General features: G+C 38.5%; 3 protein-coding genes across 11 annotated transcripts in view; all 3 read left to right on the top strand.

Annotated features, from left to right (window-relative positions):
* Window positions 1-2,484, top strand: part of LOC124186398 (protein doublesex-like) — an 81,071-nt gene extending 78,587 nt beyond the window's left edge. For 3 of the 6 annotated variants that reach the window (XM_046578089.1, XM_046578088.1, XM_046578090.1), the window contains one exon: window positions 1,851-2,484. In XM_046578089.1, coding sequence (XP_046434045.1) covers window positions 1,851-2,295 — 445 coding nt within the window. In that variant the 3' untranslated portion in view covers window positions 2,296-2,484. Of the gene's footprint in view, window positions 1-1,395; window positions 1,415-1,850 lie in introns of those variants that run through there. The other 3 variants (XR_006871652.1, XR_006871653.1, XM_046578086.1) reach the window with 3 other exon arrangements.
* A 300-nt stretch (window positions 2,485-2,784) lies between these two features.
* On the top strand, window positions 2,785-7,538 carry LOC124186393 (cysteine sulfinic acid decarboxylase-like). The gene is made up of 6 exons (XM_046578064.1): window positions 2,785-3,176; window positions 3,499-3,751; window positions 3,809-4,025; window positions 4,183-4,559; window positions 5,499-5,690; window positions 7,216-7,538. The coding sequence occupies exons 1-6, from the start codon at window positions 2,905-2,907 to the stop codon at window positions 7,387-7,389; spliced, it is 1,485 nt and encodes a 494-aa protein (XP_046434020.1). The 5' UTR covers window positions 2,785-2,904; the 3' UTR covers window positions 7,390-7,538.
* A 4,596-nt stretch (window positions 7,539-12,134) lies between these two features.
* LOC124186385 (elongation of very long chain fatty acids protein 1-like) lies at window positions 12,135-19,932 on the top strand. 4 transcript variants are annotated; one of them, XM_046578035.1, is made up of 7 exons: window positions 12,135-12,253; window positions 15,518-15,576; window positions 16,504-16,694; window positions 17,271-17,351; window positions 17,695-17,857; window positions 18,149-18,288; window positions 18,684-19,932. In XM_046578035.1, exons 2-7 carry the CDS (start codon window positions 15,531-15,533, stop codon window positions 18,846-18,848), a joined length of 786 nt encoding a protein of 261 aa, XP_046433991.1. In that variant the 5' UTR covers window positions 12,135-12,253; window positions 15,518-15,530; the 3' UTR covers window positions 18,849-19,932. The 4 variants fall into 4 exon arrangements, with proteins under 4 accessions (XP_046433991.1, XP_046433990.1, XP_046433993.1 ...); XM_046578034.1 differs by lacking the exon at window positions 12,135-12,253 and adding an exon at window positions 14,425-14,465; XM_046578036.1 differs by lacking the exon at window positions 12,135-12,253 and adding an exon at window positions 14,523-14,547.
* The last annotated feature ends 2,271 nt before the right edge of the window (window positions 19,933-22,203 follow it).

Genomic DNA, 22,203 nt, shown 5'->3' on the forward strand with positions numbered 1-22,203 from the left:
TCATCTCTAAACTGCAACGATTATTTTTTGTCAATCTTATAGTTCTCAAAATTCCGATTTTTGTTTTTCCTATTCTTCTTACTTTTATTGTACAGAACTGGATCGTTGTCCCGTTTAAGAAAAAAATTAACACGTTTACTTACGCCAGCTATTGTACAATATTGCTTCCATATCATTAAACATTTTTCAAATGTACCTGCGCAGCGTCGAATATATTATCGATGAAGAAATAATAATAAGAATAATAACGATAATGAATATCGTTCTCCCTCGTGTCCGACCGTCTATAATAATGGAGTGTAAAATGCATCGCGTTATAACGTTATATATGGTATTTGAATAATGTAACGTGCATGTGGCTATTGAATGTTTTCCGTATAACAATAATACACACGATGCACATTGCAGGCTTGCAGCGATCTAGGTGCCACTTATATACAATGAATATAAACCGTCACGATTCTCTATACATGCATACATATATACATGTGTGTGTGTGTGTGTGTTTGTGTGTGCGTAATAACATTATTATACAGCAATAATATCGAATGTATGAGGGAGAGAAAGAGAAGAGGAACGAAAAAAACGAAAAAGAAAAAAAAAATGGGAATAACGATAGGAGAAGGAGGGATAAAAATCGATTCTAATTAAAGATTTCTAAGTAGAGCAGATAGGAGATAAACTCCTCCTGCAACCGGCTCGGATTACGCTGCGGATACGCGTTCGCATATAAATTATACGTGTATGTGATATACGTGTCTATACCGACAATGACGATTACAAAGATGATGATGCCCGGTGAATTAGGGTCTTCTAGTCATTCGATTCGTACACGTGTGAGTGTCGATGCGTGAAACACACGAATATAACCGCAGCGATCAATCTGCAGGCTTACATGTGCGATTATTAACATATCCGTATCTCGTTGTCCTTATTAATACAGATTTATAATAGTTTAATGTTCTAAATACCGTCTGTTCGATCCATCGATCGCTTGTACGTGCGCATATTTAGATCATCGTCAGTCATTTGTAATAGAAACAATTTCTAACTTCAGAGTGTAGAATTTGTCGTTTAACGTCGGTCTGTGAAGCGATGATAAAATACCGTGAAAAAAAAATAAATAAATAAATAAATAAATAAGTAAAAAACTTTATCCCGAATTCTTTTATCCACGGTGAAAACTACGTGGAAAAGAATGTCTGATTATTTTTCTCTCGCACTGCTAGAAAACTAAATATCATATAGAATCGTGGATGCTTTTCGCGAAGCTTGGAATAAATTTCATACACGAGTGTATGAATAGTAAAGTTGGAAATTTGAAAAAACGTAAAAGAATCCGATTATCCCGCGCTTGAATATCGCAGCCCCTTTTACCGGCAAGCTTGTTTTTAGACGCTATCGTAGCGTGGCGCAACTGTCTCTGCTCGTCGAATCGAATGAATGGAATACAAGCCGCTGGTGCAACAGCTGACAGCGTAAAACATCAAGAGTAGAAGCGTAACACCGTTTGAGGTTTGTTTGAAGTAAAGAATGGTCTAAATTTGACCGGTTCGAAGGAGTTTTTTAATTTTTTTTCAGCCATTCTCACGAGAATGAAATAAATAAATACATAAAAATATTCACCCTTCTAATATTCGATTTTATCATTGTATTTCATTTCTAACCTCGAGTAATTTCGCAAAAACATTTTATCATCGAAGACACGAACAGGTGTGAATTTGATTTAAACTGTTTTGGATAACTTCAAACCGAATGAGAAAATTTCCTTAAACTAATCTTCATTTAATTCTTCGAAGATGATAAAAATCCTAGCCTCCGTTAACTGAACGCAATCAATGAATTTACAGATCGAAAGAAATGGATCCATTCATAGCGAAGAAGGTGGTGCAGTTCGAGACTTACGTGAACGAGGTACTTCGGGAAGATTTGAGAAAACTGGAGTCGAAGCTGAACGAGAAGAATGTGGAGACGGCGGAGTATCTTCAGTTAAAATCGACGATATCTGCGTTACAATCAATGCCATCCGAGGCAAATAATGGCTTCAAGACTAAACTAGACATGGGAAACAATTTCTACGTCCAAGCAGTGATCGAGGACAGTTCGATGATCCTGCTCGACGTTGGTCTCGGTCATTTCGTCGAGTTCACTTTGGACGAAGCCGTCGTCGTGATCAACCTCAGACTCAAACTGCTGGACAGACAAGTGAAAAACTTACGCGAAGAGAGCGCCAAGACCAAAGCGCACATCAAACTGATATTGATGAGCATAATGGAACTTCAGGGCATGAAGTAATGCGTTGAAAAATTAATTAAAAGAGTTTGGCTGAAACTTTGGCGACGGTTCAGCTTTGCAAAAGATTTGAAAGGGAGATGAATTAACCAGGCAATTAAATTTCTTTAGCATTGTCGAAATCCTTTGAAAATAAGGATAACTTGTATCACGAATGTAAATGAATGAATAAACTATTTTTCTACTCAAGAATTTCTGTACAACGTGTTCGATTTCTCATTTCTATCCAAGTATGGCTGTAACAGAGTAGGAAAGACGGGGAAATAGATTTTCGGTGATAATGCTCGGGGATTTTTAGCCTCGTTGTTTACAAAACCCTTGAATTATTGCATAACGCGCGATTAAATCTTGGTTCGAATCAATTATCAAGTCCCTGGGCATTAACTGAGGTCGCTTAGTGGTACCATTGTTGTCTCGTTGATCGTAATCAGGGGGGATTGTCAACGACGTTGGGGGAGAAGGTTGATAAAAGCCCAGGTAACGCATCCTCCGGGTTAGTGGGCGAAGCGCGAATATATGAAGCGGCACAGAGGCCTCGAACCTTGCATTTACATTTTTGCCGGATAACCGAACGGAGAATATCGACAGCGCGTCGAACCAAGTCAACGTAAAATGTCTGATTGGGAAAACTCACCGGTTGAAGAAAAGCACAAGTGTTTCTTGACTCAGCTGGCTTCGATCCTAATCGAAAATGTCTTTGACGGTGTTCGGCGAGACGAGCCTGTCATCCGCTGGAGAGAGCCTGCCCATCTTTCTGAAATCATACCGTTCAACGTTCAGGAGGAACCAAAGTCTCAGGAACTTATTTTGGAGATGATAAAAAACGTGTACAAGTTCAGCGTTAAGACTGGTCACCCTTATTTCATGAATCAGTTGTTCTCAGGGTGAGAATTGACTGATTATCACAAATTAAAACACGGGCAAATTTCTTTCACCCGATCTTTACTTTTGGAACTCTTTTTCATCCTTTCTCTCTTCTATGGAGTAGAATAGAGCAATTTTAATTATACCAAGGCGATGAGCCCAGAAGTAGAAAGAATATCAGCAAAGGGTTAATCTTGAGAAGATATCGGACTCCTCTACACTTTCCGTTTATTATCTATACTTCCGAGTCATGGCCTTGGTACAATTAAAACTGCTCCATTTTATTCAATTCTTCTTTCACGCCTTTTTAACTCGCAAACAAACTGTTCCAACGATCTCTAGATTGGATCCCTACGGTTTAGCTGGTCAATGGTTGACCGACTCGTTGAACGCCTCGATTTACACCTACGAAGTAGCCCCGGTAGTAACGCTGATGGAGCAGAGCGTGATAAGCGAAATGCTGAAGATGTTTTACAGAGGAAACGAAGACCAGGATTCAGAAGTTTCCGGGGACGGGATGTTCTGTCCTGGAGGATCGTATGCCAACGGCACAGCGATCAATTTGGCAAGATTTTGGCTACGGCCTGAGACGAAGGTGAGTTTGACGAACGACGGAAGCCTGCCATACGAATAGCAACGACTGTCTTTTCAGAACTGCGGAATTGCAGGACTGCAGCTGGTAATATTCACTTCGGAAGATGCCCACTACTCCATTCTCAAATGGTCAAACATGTGTGGCATCGGCGAAAAGAATGTTGTCCTCGTGGCGACAGATGAGCTCGGAAGAATGGACGTCGACGACTTGGAGGCAAACGTTTTGAAGGAAAAGGAAAGAGGAAAAACTGTCTTCATGGTCTCCGCCACAGCAGGTCAGTGGATTTTCGAAATACCTCAGAGTCAATGGCATGTATGAAAAAGAGAACTGAATGATGATCTGGGCCTGTTCGCTTTGGATTAGCTTCTTAAATTTTCTCCTCCCTGTCGTTTAAGCATCTAATTTTAAATTGACTTTCATTCCACTTTCAGGAACGACAGTTCTGGGAGCGATTGATCGGCTGGACGAGATTGCAGACATTTGTGAAAAACACAACATGTGGTTGCACGTCGACGCAGCTTGGGGCGGAGGTCTGATATTCAGCCGAGTCCATAGAACGCTGCTGAAATCGATTCACAGAGCGGATTCGATTACCTTCAATCCTCACAAATTGTTGGCGGTGCCTCAGCAGTGCTCTTTACTACTGACTAGACACAGCGGAATATTCGAAGCGGCCCATTCGAGAAAAGCATCCTACCTCTTTCAGCGGGATAAATTTTATCCGACGAATCTAGATGTCGGAGATAAGTACATGCAATGCGGAAGGAGAGCGGACGTTATTAAATTCTGGATAATGTGGCAGGCTAAGGTAACTTTCAAGATTTCTTGCACCTACAAGTTAGACAGTCTGATCAGGAAATTTACTTGCAAATAAGAAATGGAACGAGGAAAAATATTAAAGAAGAAGAAACAGTTCAGACTTTAATCAAAAACTTCCAGAGCGCCTTGAGATATTTGCTCGCAGGCGTAAAGAACTCGTCTCTCTTTCAAGTCTTTCGCTCTCACATGACCACTTTTATGCAGATGCACAAAACTAGCTTCTGATGCATTTTTCACCCCACGCAAGCGACTTCCCTTAACTTTGCATCTTGTGGCCCGACTCGGTACTCAAGCTGCCATCGAGGCGCACCCTGTTCATGCCCAAGGGCCTCTGTGTCGCATGATTTGTTTCAAGTGTTTACTGCAGTATACTCATGCATACATTAGCGATCCCCCTATGCACACCTGTCATCTCACAACCTTTCGAGGCGTACAAAAGGAGTTTCAGGCTTCTTTAAGGCTCCGAGAAGACTTTAAAACGTCATCTTAATACCCCTGGCTGCGTCGATTATGGACTCTAAATGAGGAGGGATGTTACAGCGTGAAAAATAACGACAACAAGTACTTGAGTAGCTAATCACGGAGGGGGAAGATTGTCATACCGATAAACATGAAGGGAGAATCTCCAAGATTTTTGGCACCCGAGGTCTGAGAGTATCTGGAAAATTTGTCCGCAATGACTTGAGACAATTGCCGAACCATCGACGATTGATTTTCAACTGAATAATAAATCAATGCGCTGTTTTCTTTGCAAGGTTAAAATCATGTTGTGATTTTCAGTATTCAAGCGACGGAGTGATTTTTTATTCACAATTATGAATGTTTGCAAAGACTGAAGCTGTGGCGCTAAGCTAGTCAGGCATACTTTGGGCATGCGATGATAAAATCATGTAAATATAGAATTCACAACGATGAAAATAATTCACAGGGAACTTCAGGCTTCGAGAAGCACGTCGATCATCTAATGTCGCTGTCCAGGCATATGAAGGAGGAAATCGAAAGGCGCGACGGGTTCGAACTCGTGACTAAACCTTCGTTCGTAAACGTTTGCTTCTGGTACGTTCCGCCGTTTCTTAGGGATGCCAAAGAAACTCATAACTACAACGAACGATTGCACAAGGCAAGTATGATACTCGAGTATCGACAGACCGAGACAAATCTCAAGGCTTACGTTACTAAAGGCGCTGAGCACAAAGAATTAAATTCGCAGACACTTTTAGATACAATAATGCATCACTCCTTGTGAAAGAGGTGATGGTGAAAATATTGTTTTGTAAAAAATCGCTTCAAGATTCCTTATAACTATAACTACGAATCGTTTCATTCGTGCGGAGAAACTCTCGATTTTGAAATTCTTTATTTTGGTCTGTTCGACGCACAGAATTTGAAGATAAGGTTTACTTGTAGACATACATATATCTATGCATTAATAATCTATTATTTTACGGTAAAATCGATTTCAGACAACCGTGAATCAATTTTAAACATCGTACGATAAAGTGGCTGATAAATTTTCGAATATCGGTACATAATAGAAATTTTTCCGCGATAGAATTTAGCAAAATCCTAGCCACGGTCTTATTCGAAAATTTTTCCGAATAATCGGATAAAAATATTGTCTCTGTATTGTTTAAAATTGATTGTTATGCTCACATTTTTCACGGGATGAGTTGGCAAAAGTCGGTCGGCGTTCGTCGAAGATTTTTCTAGACGGAATTGCGATTCGATCAAACGGTCATCTCCGTGTTCTTCTCGCCGTTGAAAATGCACTAATAATCGCTAATGTATAATATATTTGTAAAATTTTCGTACAAACTCACTTTGCGTACTCTTTTTGAGAGATTATTCACAGTTTTTTGAAAAAGTTTTCATCGCCGTCCATTCGGATAATGAATTTCAAACTAATAACGGTTCAGCGATCGTCATTTGTTATTTGAATTTTACGCCTAGCGGATTTTCGCCGTACTAACAAACTTTCGTTCCGCCGGCTTGCCGGCAGCGAGGAAGACTGTGATTATTTACCGACCGATTGGCAAATTTTTCGGTTAATATTATCATACTTCGGTCGCTTTATTCGCTGAAGGAATATTTTATTAATCTTCGGTACGCTACCAACAAATGACTTATTCTCATTACACTTCGTGTATAATGAAACTTATTCTTACCGTCGTGCGGTTCTGAATATTTCTCGTCCTCTTTGTTACCTATTACATACACGTATATATATTATAATAATTATTACCGCCAGCTTTTCCATCAATCAAATAGTTTGGACATTCTGAAAGGTCAGCTTGTAAAATTTATTAGCTTGTCCTCTGCATTGCGAAATAAGCAACATAAATTTTACCACCGTTGAGCCAGATATCGGGCTATTTATTCATTAGACAGGGAGGAGGTAAAAATTAAAAGAATAAATCAAGCAGAAGTGTAGGTGGAAAATTGAAATACAAGATTGAAATAAAAAAAAAGGCAGTATCGTTTTCTGCACGTTTCTTTTTCCGATTTCCGTTTCACATTGCTTCGTCACTCCAGGTTTAATTTGTTGGTTTGAATCGTTTTTCAATTTGAAGCAAAAAAAAAAAAAAAACATCCCCTCCTTCGATATCTAAATATCGTTTTTTACCATTTCACGTTACATGCAAAAGGTGGCACCGAAGATGAAGGAAATAATGACGAAACGCGGGAGTTTGATGATCAGCTATCAACCACTACGTCAGAAGCCAAATTTCTTTCGTTTCGTTGTACAAAATTCTGGTGTCTTGGGAAGCGACGTAATTTATGTACTCGAAGAACTGGAAAGGATCGGAAAAAATTTGTGAAGTCATATATACCAAAAATCTTCACAATTTTCTGATTCCAAATCAGTTCCATACACAGCCACGTAACTGGCCTTATAACGAGAGACGAGCGCATTGCGTAGTCACGCATGTAGATTTGTTAAAATAATAAACGAATTGATATATTCAAACCGTTTGCGATCAAACTTAATTACATACCTTTTAACCTTTCCCTTTCTGAATAATTCACGCTTAGCTAGTAATAAAATACCGTTTTTTTTTTTATTCGTGGCTTGATTCTAATTTGTTTCTAGTACGCGAAATACCTAATTTTCGTCACTCTAAATTCACTATGTATCACATGCCCTTATGTACACAGATCTATGTACAACGTCTCGGATACATATTCATAACTCGACTACGTCGATACGAATGGTTCCACGAATAGACGGGCAGCGGCACGCAATTGAAGCACTAAATCCTCACGAGCTGTAAAATTTCAATATGTATATGGAATAAGGATCGATACGTTACTTTTCCGAATACTTTAATTTTCGCTCACCTGCGCATGCATTAGTGACGAGTTTAAGGTTTCGTCAAAGCTTCCCGGTATTTGATATCTCGAAAAATGCGTTTTCGATGTTTTTTTAAGGACTACGAGAACTCGGGAAGAGAAGGTGCTGAAAAGCTTGAAGAACGCTCAAAACGTAGGTCAAGGATTGAGCTAGATTTTAAGCTTCATTGTAATTACCCAACAACTTACGCTTCGGTGTGACAGCTTGTAAAAGAGAGCTTATAACGTTGTTGTGAGTGATCTCTCCGACTAACGTACGATTTTAAGTTTGGAATGGTAAACAGCACGGAGAGTTGTAATAAAGCTCAAAAGACAGTCCAAACTTTGGATTTCACTTTGAGCTTTCATCGAACACAGCAAGAAACCCTAGAACGAGTTTGGTCCGAAATTGAAGTTCAAATTTCAAGTAACTGGATACATTTCGAAAGCGAATTCAGGTTCCTTATCAAAAGCTCGACGCCCGAACCTTGAACCTCGCTTTGCGCTTTCATCGAACGTTTCGAGGATATTTAAATCGAGTTTAGTCCGAATTTGAAACTCGATTACCAAAGAAGCGTAAAAACATTTCTACAATGACTTCGGAATCCAACTCAAAAGCTCGAAGTTCATACCTTGAAGTTCACTTCAAGCTTTCATCGAACATACCAAATATCCCTACAAAAAGTTTTCCCCGGAGTTGAAATTCTATTGTCAATATTGAATTCGGATTCCAGGTAAAAAGCTCAAAGTCCAAATCTTGAGTCTCACTTTGAGCTTTCGTCGAACGCTTCAAGGATCCCTAAAACGAGTCGGACCCGAAGTTGAAGCTCGATTTCCAAACAACCGGAGACTTTTCGACATCAAATTCGAGTCCTCCGCCAAAAGCTCGTAGCCCAAACTTTGAACCTCACTTTGAGCTTTCATCTGACGCATTAAGAATCCCTAAAACGAGTCTGACCTGAAGTTGAATCTCGATTTCCAAACAACTGTGAACTTTTCGATAGCAAGTTTGGGATCCGCGTCAAAAGTTCGAAAAGCTTTACCTCCGACCATCGGAAAAAACGCCGCATCCGGCGAGCTTTGCGACTCGGTAATCAAATCGAGGAATGCTAACGCGGTTGTAGCGCCAGCACGGCATGACAGCTGGGAGTGAGAGACCCGGCTAATCCTGAATCAAATGACAGCCGACGGGGAAGCCGTACATCGGAGCTTGCGAGTCGCTGGGGTCGCACTCGCGGACAGTGTCCAGTTAAGCCTTAGTGCGCGGGGTGGTTGTCCGCCCTTAGGTAAGGCAGCCAGGCTGACCGGCCGGCGAATCGGCTTCGTAACTCGATTTTAAAAACTGCGTTAATTACGCAGTCCAATTTTTTCGGGGTTAACCGATTCGAGGGGAAATTGGCGGTAAAATTGGAGCAAGGATCGTCGACTTTTGCAAGTTCTCATTCGGAAAGTGTTTCACTTTTTATTTAAAATTTTATTTTTCAATTCTTTTCGTTTGAGCACACAGTGAACGGGAAATCTTCAACGTAGTTGATTATTATCTGATTTTTTATTGAAAACGTCGGCGTTTTAAAAAATCTTCAGTCATCGATCGAGGGGAGGAGGCACCGCGTATAAGTGTTAAGGGAGAAGTATAATTCAAGGGATGGATTCGACGGAAGCGCCTCGGTCTGATCGCGAAAAATTATTCATCGCGCTAATTTTTGAAAACAAACGGAAAATCGTTGCTGAGAACGTTTGAAATTCGGTTTTACGGTTCTTTCGGTTCGTCGGGTTCTTTTGAATTCAAGTTGGCATCGCATCATTTGGCAGTGGTGAGAAAATTCAGTGAGAATCAAGCTTTGGAATTGTTCTAATTACATCAATATATACGTTTCTTGTTTTCCGCTCTTCAAGGTTTCCGAATCGTTTAATCGAAGTAAAGAAACGATCCATCCCATCAAATTAGCTCGGCTCGTTATTTCACACAGAAAATACTCGATTTAAATTCAACAGTATCCTCCGAATCATATCTTGTTTATTCAATTAATCAACTGATTCAGATTAACACCCGGTACATCATACATTTATTCTCAGAGCCACAGATCAAAAGGAACTCATCAACCTGCAGCATTTGGGTAAAATCAATTACTAAAATTATTTAACAATGGCTCGAAACTGTTAGAAAGAGTGAAAAATACTGTACCGATTTTTAAAGCGGCGAAGAATCAAATCCGTAAAAATTTGAAACCATATTGCACTGGTAAAAAAAAAAAAAAAAAAAATGAGAAAAAACTATTTCTTTGCCGTGATTCTTTGATTCCATTGTAGATCCTTTTTTGATAATTCCAACGCAAAATCAGTTTGTTCGGTTTACTCCACTTTTTTAGCTAAGCAAGGCTTTAACGTCAACTTATTCTTGCACGAGCATTAAATTTTCGCAACAGTTGCAAGAAAATGTAAGTGAGTAAAGGATACCAGACTTTCCGGTAAAAAAATGAAAATAAATGAAAATAAAAAATGAAAATAGTTAAGGACCGAGCGGTAACCGGAACTAAAAATTTCTCTCAGTGTAGCTTTTAGGTATCAACGCAGTTGTTGGCCGAAAATTTTCGTGCATCCTGAAAGAGTCCCTCCTCGGTTCCCCGAGGTAGGTATTTTCCCGCAGGTGACCGCGACGTCGCCGTCGAGGACGATCCGTCGTCCCGTACAGACTGGGATCGACTCGCGCACCAGATCGAAGAACCGGCGTCGCCGTCGCCGTCGGCGTCTCTGTCGTCAGGAGCAGGCGGCAAGCCGAGGGAAGAATTGGCCAGGACGAGCCTTGGCGGCGTCGAACCTGGAACCTGGAGAGGCCTCCGCAGTCGCCCCCGGGGTGCGGATCAGTTCACCGCATTGCGGTATTCGCCCCGTCTCGAGGCTCTCGTCCCCCTTCCTTCCATTCGTACAACACGCGGCTCCGCATCGACGCGATGCGATCCTCGAGCGGTAAATTACCGCCTGCATCTTAACCGGCACGCAGCTTCTCTTCGATGTCGTAACGACGACCGCGGTGCTGATCAAGGTGAGCGTTTCTGGCCTCCCTGGTTCTCATTTTTCGAATCGTTTTTCAGGGGGGGTATTCGCGATGGCCGGTGAGCTGAATATAATCGATGCATCGACCAATCGAGCCGAAAGAAATAATCGAACACGAATCGATTGAGTCGGTAAGAATCGAACGATTCGTCGATTATTTTGTGTTTTTTTTTTTTGAAACGGTGCATGTGAGTACAATATTTCGTAACTTTTAGTATGCAGTCTCAATGGCGGAAAAGTTGTTTTGATAATTTATAGTTTGGTTCAAAATATTTTTCAATTTCAGGTGAAAATATTCATTCATCTTTCACTTATTATATAAATCATGTACCTAATAAGTAAAATAGTGATGATAATTGATACTCCAATCACATAAATTGATATTGCATTGCGTCGTTTATGGTAGTAAAAAACAAAAACCGATCGTGAGGAAAAATAATCGATTATTTTTTGTCATTCTGAGGGGAAATGAAGCCAGGATTAGGTTTTTGTTTTTCCTTTACGACACAATCCGAACGCGTAATTGAATTATCCTTGTCGATGAGGCTTGAAATCAGTTTTTTATGTTTCGTAATTATGCGACGCCATTTTTGTAAATGACACTTTTTTTTTGATAATTGAATTCCTTTCCTCTTTACAAAAACTCCTCATTCTAAGGGATCACGAAAATGCAGAGGAACAATTAATAAAATCGGTATTCAAATCGGCATGAAAATCTTTCCAGATAAAATATCTGTTTACTATGAGACACAGAAAAGTTGTAGAAAAAAAACGTATAATTTTCAGCCGGGTTCAATGATCGGTGAAAAAATCGGTATTAGAATCGGCATGAAAATCGTTTGATAAACTTCTAGATAAAATATCCGTGCATTCTTAGACATCGAAAAATTATAGCAAAACGTATCGTTTTTATACTAGTTAAATTATCCGTTGGAAAATCGGCAGGATCCCAAAATTCGTTGAAAAAAAAACCTTTAAAGGAAGTAAGTCTGGTTTTAAATCAGTTTAAATGATTTTTCCCTCAACTGCAGGGAAGACGTTGCAGCTGCGTCAAGCGAATAACAGACTGAATCAGTGCACCACGATGTCTCTATCACACACTGGTAATTCGATGATGACCGGTAGCAGAGGCTCGATTGATTATGCGGCTTCCAACTGTGGTGAGAAGTCATCCAAAGTTTGCGTGTCGTCATTCAATCATTGAATAACCGAAACTCTCTCCGGCATCACGCGTGCTACGAGGAATTTGAGAGACTGTGGACTTGCGCTGAACTAGACTGCGGAAAAGCCGAAGTCAAGGTACTTGCAAGGAAATCAGTAAAACTGCGATAATTTTTTCTTCAAAGTCAATTTTGCTTTAAGGGGGGGCAGCTTGGACGGTCTAAAATCATACCTATTTTTAGGAGTGTTTTTTTTTAAAGAAAATGAAAACACTTGTGACAAATTGTCAGAAAAAATTTTATAAAAAAATCGTGGGATTGAAATTCAAGAATGTAGCCACGAGCTCGCATCGATAAACAAGTATTAAAGATTGTGTGAAAATTTCAAGTCGATCGGATAAAAATTGACCCCGGAATCTGCGCCAGTGGATTGAAAACGTGGTCGTTCGCCACTTATGTGCACCACGCCGCCATTTTGTTATTAATTTCAATGAAAAAATTCTAAAATGTTTTTCAAACTATAATTAATACTTAAAGCTCTCAAACTCAAATTGCTCCAAATGTCTGTGAAATTCCAAAATTCCGAATGTGCATAACTTTTTCTTCGTGAGCCTAAAAATAATTCGCATTAGCTTCTGATTTTTCGCCTGGCAGGCACGCGACGCTGTCTAAAAAAATTTGCTTACAATTAAATCCTTCTCTTTTATCGCCGACATCTGACCCTGACGAAAAGCTCGTCAACACACATTACACTTTATAATTATACATTGTACAACGAACATGGAACACGCGTGAATTTTTCACGTGACGGCATATTCGAAACTAATCCACCTCCCAGCCGTCGAGTCGTATCGAATTTTTGCATTATTAATTAACTCGTAGTAAATAGATTCTAAGAAAGAAGTATCAAATTTTCACAAACAGTTCAAGATGTACGATGTTCGTTTTCTCGGTATGCATTTGGTATGAAAAATCTCGCTCCAACGGACGGCTGATTTTCAAACTAGCCAACCACCGACTTCCGGAATATAACCGAGAAACGGGACAATTTCTAGCCGTAAGGCAAACTCGCGACAGGGAAATTCCACAGTTCTGGCGTCCGACGATGGAAGGCGACAGAGTAAACTGTGCAAACCATCTGCCAATTACCCCCTTAGCTTTGATCGCGTTCCTTTGCACTCCGGCCGTATCCCTGGGTTCGCTTAGTTGGCTCGGCTACAGCGCTAATTGGCATCAAGTTGTCGTTTGTAATCGTCTGATTTTCACCTGCACCTAACAACTTCTCTTGTAACCTCAAGTCTCAATCGGAAAGCTCACTCGAATGACTTTCAAACTGCGCTCACGGTCCACAGTCGGAATTTCCCGTTACGTAGCGGATCGTTCGCAGAATCTTTGGATAATTCTGATTTTTCAATGACAAGCCGAGATTTTATTTAGTGTAATAATTGGACAAATGACGAACGAGTGTGCTTTGAAATCATATTACGGATGTGATAAATCTTTGATGAAATTACTCTAGATTAATTTTTGCTTGGAAATATTTTATTTTCATAAAAAACTATTGTTGTTGGATTTTCAGTCAGCCGATAGAGTCGAATAACAACGTGTAAAAAAATTCGGGGAGAAAAAATATAAGATGGTGAAAATATTGGCCTCCACATCCCGGAATTCGTCAAATTACGATCACCGATACACAAACTCTTGTTCTCTGAGCGATGAAATACAAAAGCAAGAGAGAGACATATAACGGTGTAAATCAAAATCTACAAGACGAAAAGATATTTTGGGAACGAAGGATAAAACTGACTGATGACGGACTGCTTTGCCCAACGTGCGTTCGAAGTATAAAATGAAAAAGACTTACAATCTTCGACACGTTATTGAAAAATGGGAATTTTTCATACTCGGTTTAACTGTGTTCGCTGATAATCTATTAATTATACAACGGACGTTTGCCGATTACAATACAATGTAGTGACTCAAGTGACCTTTGCGAAGTACGAGCGCGGAGCGAATAGACTTTAATAATTAATGAATATGAAAACGTTCAACCGAGTTAATACAAAAATGAAAACTGATCTTGAAAAAGCTAGGGTATAGAAGATGGTATCAAAAAAAGTTTTACCACCGTCTATATAATAAATTGAATAAAAGATATACGTAAATTGAACAAAAATACATATGTGAATTGAATTGGACAATGCCTGATGATAACACAAGCGATTACAAATCGGATGTCCTTGCGAACCGGTTGAAATTGGTTTGTGCGAACAATAGAAATTAGTAGCGCTTGGTAAATTCCAGTTAAGAAGTTGATAAAGAATTATGGCGTTCGTGCTTATGCGGACGACGTGAGGATAAATCATCATTATTTTTTAAACAAGATAAACAATTTTCATTTTCACAGTCGTTCAATAATTTGAACATACGTAGGTATGTCTTGAATATAAAATACACGAAACAAACCAAATTAAACCACATCGTCAGGATAATGAAATTTTGCTAACCTTTTTTGACGAAAAATCATCAATGATTTCGATAAAATGAAAAAAAAAAAAAAACAAGAACATTTTCACCGTCACAAAGCTTCTCCATAAAGAAGCAAGAAACAACACCTCACAAAATTGGGAGAACTTCTTTTTTTCTCAGAAGATTGATTTTTTTCCCCATTTTGCATATCAAAACGTATTGTCATAAAAAAAAAAAAAAAAAAAAAACCCGGGGTTTCAACACGTGCAAACGGCTTATATTTCCCGTTGAACTTACAAAACTAAAATAAATATGAAATATCAAACAGTATTTGTAACTACATATTCTCCGGTTCATTTTATAATGTAACGGGCTGTATCGAAGGGGGTGCAAAATCTTTTTGGAAGTGATTTACAAGCAATACGATAATTTATACTAATACTAATAATATAAGTAATAAATAACCGTAACCACTAGTGAATCTAATATCAGCACTGCTGTAATACTTGGCTGCTTAAAAATGCGTCGCGTTTTCACCTGTGTTTGTAATTTACAAACATGTCCTTTTATCGAAACGGATAGGTGACCATCTGGCCTTTAATGTCGACGTTTCCGTAAATACCTGGACTGGGCTCGAATGACGTTTCACATTTCCAACGTGACGTTAGAATTCTCGAGTCATACTTCGCGATTCTTATAAGACCGGTCTTCTTATTCGGAGGACAACATTCAACGAGGAGAGTTCGCAGTCTCTGAGACCGAGGAACGTGCGAATGAAGAACTTCGTATATGAATAAATTATCGAATCGTTGATCGATTTTTTTAAATTTCATCACAAATTATTTACGTCGGTGTTCCGTTAATTCGTACTTTTAACCCTTTTTTTTTTCTTTTCATCGACGGTTGTTCTTCATCGTACCCTGTATCGGCACAGCTTGGAACCGGAAATGGAAATCGTCGAGACGTACCGTTTCCTCATGGAGGAAATTTCCGGTGAGTTTTTAAACCTTCTCAAATTCACCGACTCTCGGGGCTTGTTTATTAAAAATTTTTTTTTTTAAACGTTTATTTCTGCGGCTGCACGAGTGGAACGCTTTTTAGTGATACATTTTTGAAGGATGGAGGGTATAAAAGTTTTTCAGAATATTCAGTCGATGTACGTATAAATATAAGAATGAAGGTCGTTACTTTGATAAAGATTCGTGATACGAAAAAGAACGCTTTGTGTTAATTTGTCAAATTCGTATATCACCAAACTACGATGATTTTTGAAAGGTTGCATGAAGAAACTGACAAAAATTTTGAACAAGAGCTTGGATAACGTTTTTAAATGATACAAAACCTGTTGGATTCGTATAATTTCACTTTACGATCGTTTTTTTTTTTTGTTTTTCGACAAATTCACTGGAACGGATTCTTTTTTTTTTGGCATCTCAAAAGTAAGTTCAAAACTGTTACCGATCGTTGATTGAAATTAGGATCTTCGTGGAATAATAAAAATGATAAAATATCCAATTATAAAAACGCCGTGATAGCAAATATCGATCTTTCAGTAATAATATAGAGAGCATAATTTTCCGCATGAAACTACAGTACCTACTCACAATGTTCAAAAATCGACGAACGTACAAAAGTTTTTCGTAATGCCAACAATATTCAGACAGTTTTTTTAACGATGCCTGTTTTACTGAATTTTTCCAGTCAATGTAACAATCAAAATTTTTCTCAGTGTGGATTGTTTCCGGATTGAAATTATTTCAAACGTATCTCGGTTAATTTTTTTGAAAATTCGATCACTGATTACGCGGCCAGCCTTTCTTTCTATCCGCAGCAAAGAAGTATGGCGGATAATAAGATATAAAAAATAAAGAAAAATAGGAAAACGAAGGACTACTAGCACGACTTTCGTCCTGTTTCCAGATCCGAGGGTGAGGAATTGGTTCCTGATGAGCAGCCCGTTACCGGTGGCACTAACGCTCCTCGCCTATTTGGGATTCGTGTTGTACTTCGGACCGCGTTTTATGGAACGACGCAGTCCCTACTCTCTCCACAGGTTTATGGTCGCCTATAACATCTTCGTGGCGATTTCGAGCGGGGTTATATTCTACGGGGTAAGTGTAACTTTATCGCAGTCAGTCAGTCAGTCAGTCAGTCAGTCAGTCAGTCGGCCGAGCACTGACTGTGAGTAATAATGAAAGCTCGGTCCCGTCGCTCTCAGTCTTTCTTCATTTTAAAGCTCGCAACTTGGAATATATGGGGAATTCCATGATGACCAAATTTTTTAATTTTAACAAATTTTCCGCAACTGTCCCAACTCTGAAACAGTACCCTTAATTTTTTGCAGACTTTTTATCCAACCGCTCAATTATTTATAAATGTTTAAAACGATTTTCAACGACAAAATTTCCAAGGTTCGCATAGAATCCACCGTATACACAGATACGTATAAAAGGCGCAAAGGCGATGAGTTAATTTATAATTGGCAAGGACGATTTCCGCTACGCAAGTCTGTATACAGTATAAAAAAAAAAAATATACGGGCTGATGAATAATTGCAATCTTTATGAGAGGCGAGGCGAAGGAAGTTGCAAAGAAATGCAAAAAACTTGAGAGGGAGGATAAACCTTGCCGGGAAATCTTCAAAGTTTCATTCATGTACCTTTTGAATAAAAAATCGTCGTTTCCAGCTCCTCACATCAGGTTTCACAACGAACATATCCCTCGGCTGTGAACCGGTCGATTTTTCCTACAGCCCCGAGCCTTTGAACGTGAGTAGATTTCGTTATAACAACTCTGCTTCCATTATATTCAATTCACCGTTCAGTCAGATCGAAATAAGAACGAATTGCATTGACGACATTGCATCACTTTTGGTGAAATAAGAAAACATCAGGTTCTACCGTAAATAAATTGATTTTCAATGTTTTAACGACAAACGTAAATACTTTTCTCCTTATTAATTATGTTGAATAAACGATCACGTTTCTATCTGGTTAATGTGTTTGTTTAAAAAATAATTTCTAAATAAAAATCACCTGATTAATTCTAGGAAATTAAAGATCGTTGGCTCCGGGGATTTATTGAATTCGATGAATCTTTTTTCCCACATAGATGGCGAGATGGGTTTGGTGGTTGTTGCTGTTGAAAATCGTCGAGCTCGGTGACACGGTGGTTTTCATACTGCGGAAGAAGTACAACCAGGCGTCGTTTCTCCACATTTACCACCACGTTGCCACCGTTATGCTTTCCTGGATAGCTTGCAAATACGCTCCAGGTAATACGAACTCGACGCGGTTGAAAGTCGATGAATTAAAAATGAAAAAGAAAACGATCACTTTCTACTCAATTAACCCTGGTCACTCACACCGATCGAAACTTCCACATCGCTTACACGGAGTTAATCAAACCCCAGCCAACTTTGGAACGTTATTACTCTACGCAACGTTACGTTACGTACAGTTAATAGTCGAACGAAATTCTGCGACAAAATTTAACAATTCAGAAATATACTTCGATCTTAGTTTTCGCAATAAAACATCAATACAACCCTTGAAATTCATTTCAGGCGGAATGTGGACCTTCGTCATGCTGCCGAATTGCCTTGTTCACGTGATAATGTACACTTATTATTTACTGGCGTGTCTGGGACCTTCGGTGCGGAAGAAACTCGAACCTTGGAAATCGTATCTGACGATACTTCAATTGGTTCGCAAACATATATTTTAACGATTCGAATTAAATTTAATTAACGCAATAATTATTTGATTACGTATCACCGACGAGGTCAAAAAAACAGGCTGTAAAACTGTGAGATAAAAAATTCCTACACGTAATTCAGTCATTCCCTTATCTTTTTTTGTTTTTTACTTCCGTAAAAAATCTCTGAATCTAATACGTTATAAATTGTACTTATCGTCGAAATTTCATCTCTCGAGTTATCCTTGTATTTGTTTCAATTCGTCCTCTCGTTTCTATTCTTATCCTCGTTCCTACGATATTTGTTATTATTATGTTTGTCACGATTCCAACTGTTACGATTATAATTATGAAATGTGAAATATTTTCTCTTCTCAAACCGTCGACGTATTTTCTAATTGTAGATTCAATTTGTGATAATGGTTGTGCACACGGCGCAATCGCTGATGCCATCATGCGAGCCGGACCGGAAACCACTTGCCTACATTTACATGTTCAACGTTGTAGTGATATTCTACATGTTTTGGGACTTTTACAAAAGATCATACTGCAAAAAGAAGTCGCGGTAGAAATGTGAACGAGAAAAATTATGTTACAATGTAAGATATTATTATACGTCCGATAGGTAGTATATTACAATATTCAATCTCTGTGCACGAATTTCCATCGAACATGAAAATATATATAAATATATATATATATATATATATATATATATATTCTGTAATAATGACAGATACGTGTAAATATATTAGGGTGGTTCTTAATGTGGTTGTCTTTTTTTTTATTTTTATGCTTCCAGAGGCTTAAACGATTTCAAATTGATGATACAAAGATATGAAAATCCTTGAAAATTTGAGCTCTCTATGCGAACTTTGAGATAGTTCGCTTTGTGGTCGAAGTATCTTGTGAAAATAACATGGGGAAAAGACTTTTTTTTGCTCTTTGTAATTTTTCAAATCGTCGACGAACATTGCGATATATTTTATGACAGTACAGTTGTTTATTTCGTAGCCGTACTGGACATTACGATAATTTTATGTAAATGAAACTTTGAACGTTAATTAACATACGAAAGCTTTCGTTTATTAATTCTATGCATCGGAGCTTTTTCGTAGAGCGTTTCAACTCTCGACAATAATATCCATTTCACATTATTTTCCGTATATTCGTTAACGACTTGTAAAATTTCAAAGAGCCAAAAGCGTTTTGCCCGCAGGTTATTTCTACAAGATACTTCGATCACAAAGCGAACTGTCTTAGAGTTGATATTGAGAGCTTAAATTATCAGGGATTTTTTTTTCATCAATTTCAAAGCGCTTAAGCCCCTGGGAGCATAAAAATTCGAAAACAACCCTATTAAGGACCACCCTGATATACGTATACATATATAACACATCGTGTATAGGAAAAATATTCAAATAAGCCGAGAAATAACAAAACAAAACTAAACAAAAAAAAAAAAAAACAACATAGCGACAAGTAGAGTTAATAATTTAGGGTAGGTAGAAATATTGAATAACATGATAATATAGTATTTTAGATTCGGAGATGGTGTGTAAAAAAAGACTTGTATTGTTGAGTTTGTAATTTTGTACTTTCTTGATAGTAAAAGTAAAAGGAAAACAAACAAAAGAAAAAGTGAGAAAACTATACTCGGCGTCACTGTGATATTGTTTAAATCGATTTTCGATATTTCTTTTTTTTTTGTTTATTTAGGTGATTAGAAAATATCCGATTCTAACCCATCAAACACGAGTTCTCCTTTCTAATTCAAATACAAGTTTCGAGCCCCAGAGGTTTACAATTTTTGCAACCTCTTGTATCTCGATAAAGTTTCATAAACAGGCCTCACGGGCATCGGGCTACGTGACCGAGCGTCCGAAATAAAATCGCATTACGCTCGAAGGTCGAACGAAATCTGAATATCGCAAGCTCGCCTAGCATTATAATATTCAATGCTCGCCGGAAGCCGCGGCAACCAGGTTACGTCCTTTCCGTTACATCCTGTCGACACAAGATAATCCTTGGTCCAAAGACGTTACGAACAGAATCTCTCTATTCACGATTACGGACGAATACGCGTACATCCTTTTCACGGAGAAGGGACGAGAATAGAAGGAATGTTCGTGAAATGGGAGTAGAGAGGGAAATAATAACAGTAAAACAATAAGGATTAACGTCGAGAGTCTCGAGGATGAGAAAAATATGAAGGACGATGAAGATGCGGGGCAGAGTCGGATCGATTAGTTTGAAGGTGAAAATGAGATGAAGAGGCGAATTTACAGGAAAAGGAATTGGTAAAGTGAAAAACAAGGATATCTAACGCAAGCCAACGACAAAAAAGAAAGAATTTTTCTGTAACCCTGATCGTAGAATCTACGAATAATATCATTATTATATTACTTTGGCTTTAATTTTTATGTTACTGTTGTATCGTGATGAGGGGGGATGGTTTTTAATATATTTTATTCGCAAATTCGTCGTTCTTAAAAACGAAAATTTTCGGAAAAAATCAGGGCAACAATGAGAACAAAAAAAAAAAATCTTTCTTCCGTCGTGCTTGCAGGAGTAAGTACAAATGTTTTCACAAATAGAAAAGGGTCAGGCTTAGCTGAGCCACGACTACGCTCACAATCAGTCAGGCAGTCGATCATCAAACGTACATCTGTTAACATTCATTATAACGCTTGGCCAAGCAAAGCGAACAAATTGTAGTCTCATTGTTCTTGTCCTGATTATTCTTCAAACGATTCTCAATAACATCGACGAACCCGGTTGGGAATTGCAAATAGAAAATTAACGTGACCGACTCAACTACGACACCTTTTGTGAAAAGTCAAGTCTTTTGTTTCACTACGTCCAATCCTAGGTGAAAAAAAAGAAAAGAAAAGAAAAGAAAAAAAAAAAATTGAAACTTCGCGAAGCTGAGCTTTCAGATTTTTCCACTTTCTAGATTCCTTGAAATGAAAATATATCCACGAATGATTTCTCGCCCCAATTTCAGATCTCTTTTCATTTCCCCGCGTTTCCTTAATTAATTAATTTCTAATTAATTTTCTCTTTCCTATTATATTTAATCTCCTTCTTTTTTCTTTTCTTTCTACTTTTTCCCCTCTCCTCTTTTTCTTTCAAACATTACACAGAGTGCATGTCCCAACGAATTTCTCGACACGAAACTGGCGAAAACCGAGTTCGCGTCTACGTCGCACGATACCAATTAAAAAGAGATTATCTCTCTTCTCTCTCTCTCTGTTTCTCTCACTCCTGCGTTGCAGCAAGGCTCACCTAAGACCTTGTTCGCCACGAGGACTCGAGGATTCGGGGTGCTGCTGCAGGCAGGCGGAGTTCCCACGAGGAACGGAGCTTAATTAATTGAGCTTAATTGAAATTTAATTTAATTCCATGCCACAGGGTGTGGAATGGATACTGCAGTATTCATTGCGATTCGGATGTTTCAAAAGTCGGCGTAATTTTTAATAAAATACCAATCGCATAGCGCGTAATGCAGGCAAGTATTATTTTTTGCAAAAACAATAAAAAAATAAATAAATAAATAAAAAATCAACAAATTACGATATTTTGTATAATTTGTGTCTCATATCTTTGTGGAACGATCCTGCGGTAAGATCAAGTTCCAACATTTGACTTGACAATGAAAAATACATTCGACGAATAGGCCAGAAACGGAAAAAAAGGAGAAAAGAAGGGAATCTTTGCAACGAAAAATTAAATAGAAAAATCTATAGCTGTATAAATCGAGTAGGGGTGAAAAGATGGAGAGGTCAAAAATTAGAAGGGTTACAATATCGAATTTTTTACGAATCGAAGCCCCATGGATTTTCGCGTCTTTGATAATTCGATATTTTGGCCCTTCTATAAATCGGGCATTATAATTTTTTAACCCCACCCACATAAATCGTA

Source organism: Neodiprion fabricii, chromosome 7 (genome assembly GCF_021155785.1).
Source record: "Neodiprion fabricii isolate iyNeoFabr1 chromosome 7, iyNeoFabr1.1, whole genome shotgun sequence".
NCBI classification, from domain to species: domain Eukaryota; kingdom Metazoa; phylum Arthropoda; class Insecta; order Hymenoptera; family Diprionidae; genus Neodiprion; species Neodiprion fabricii.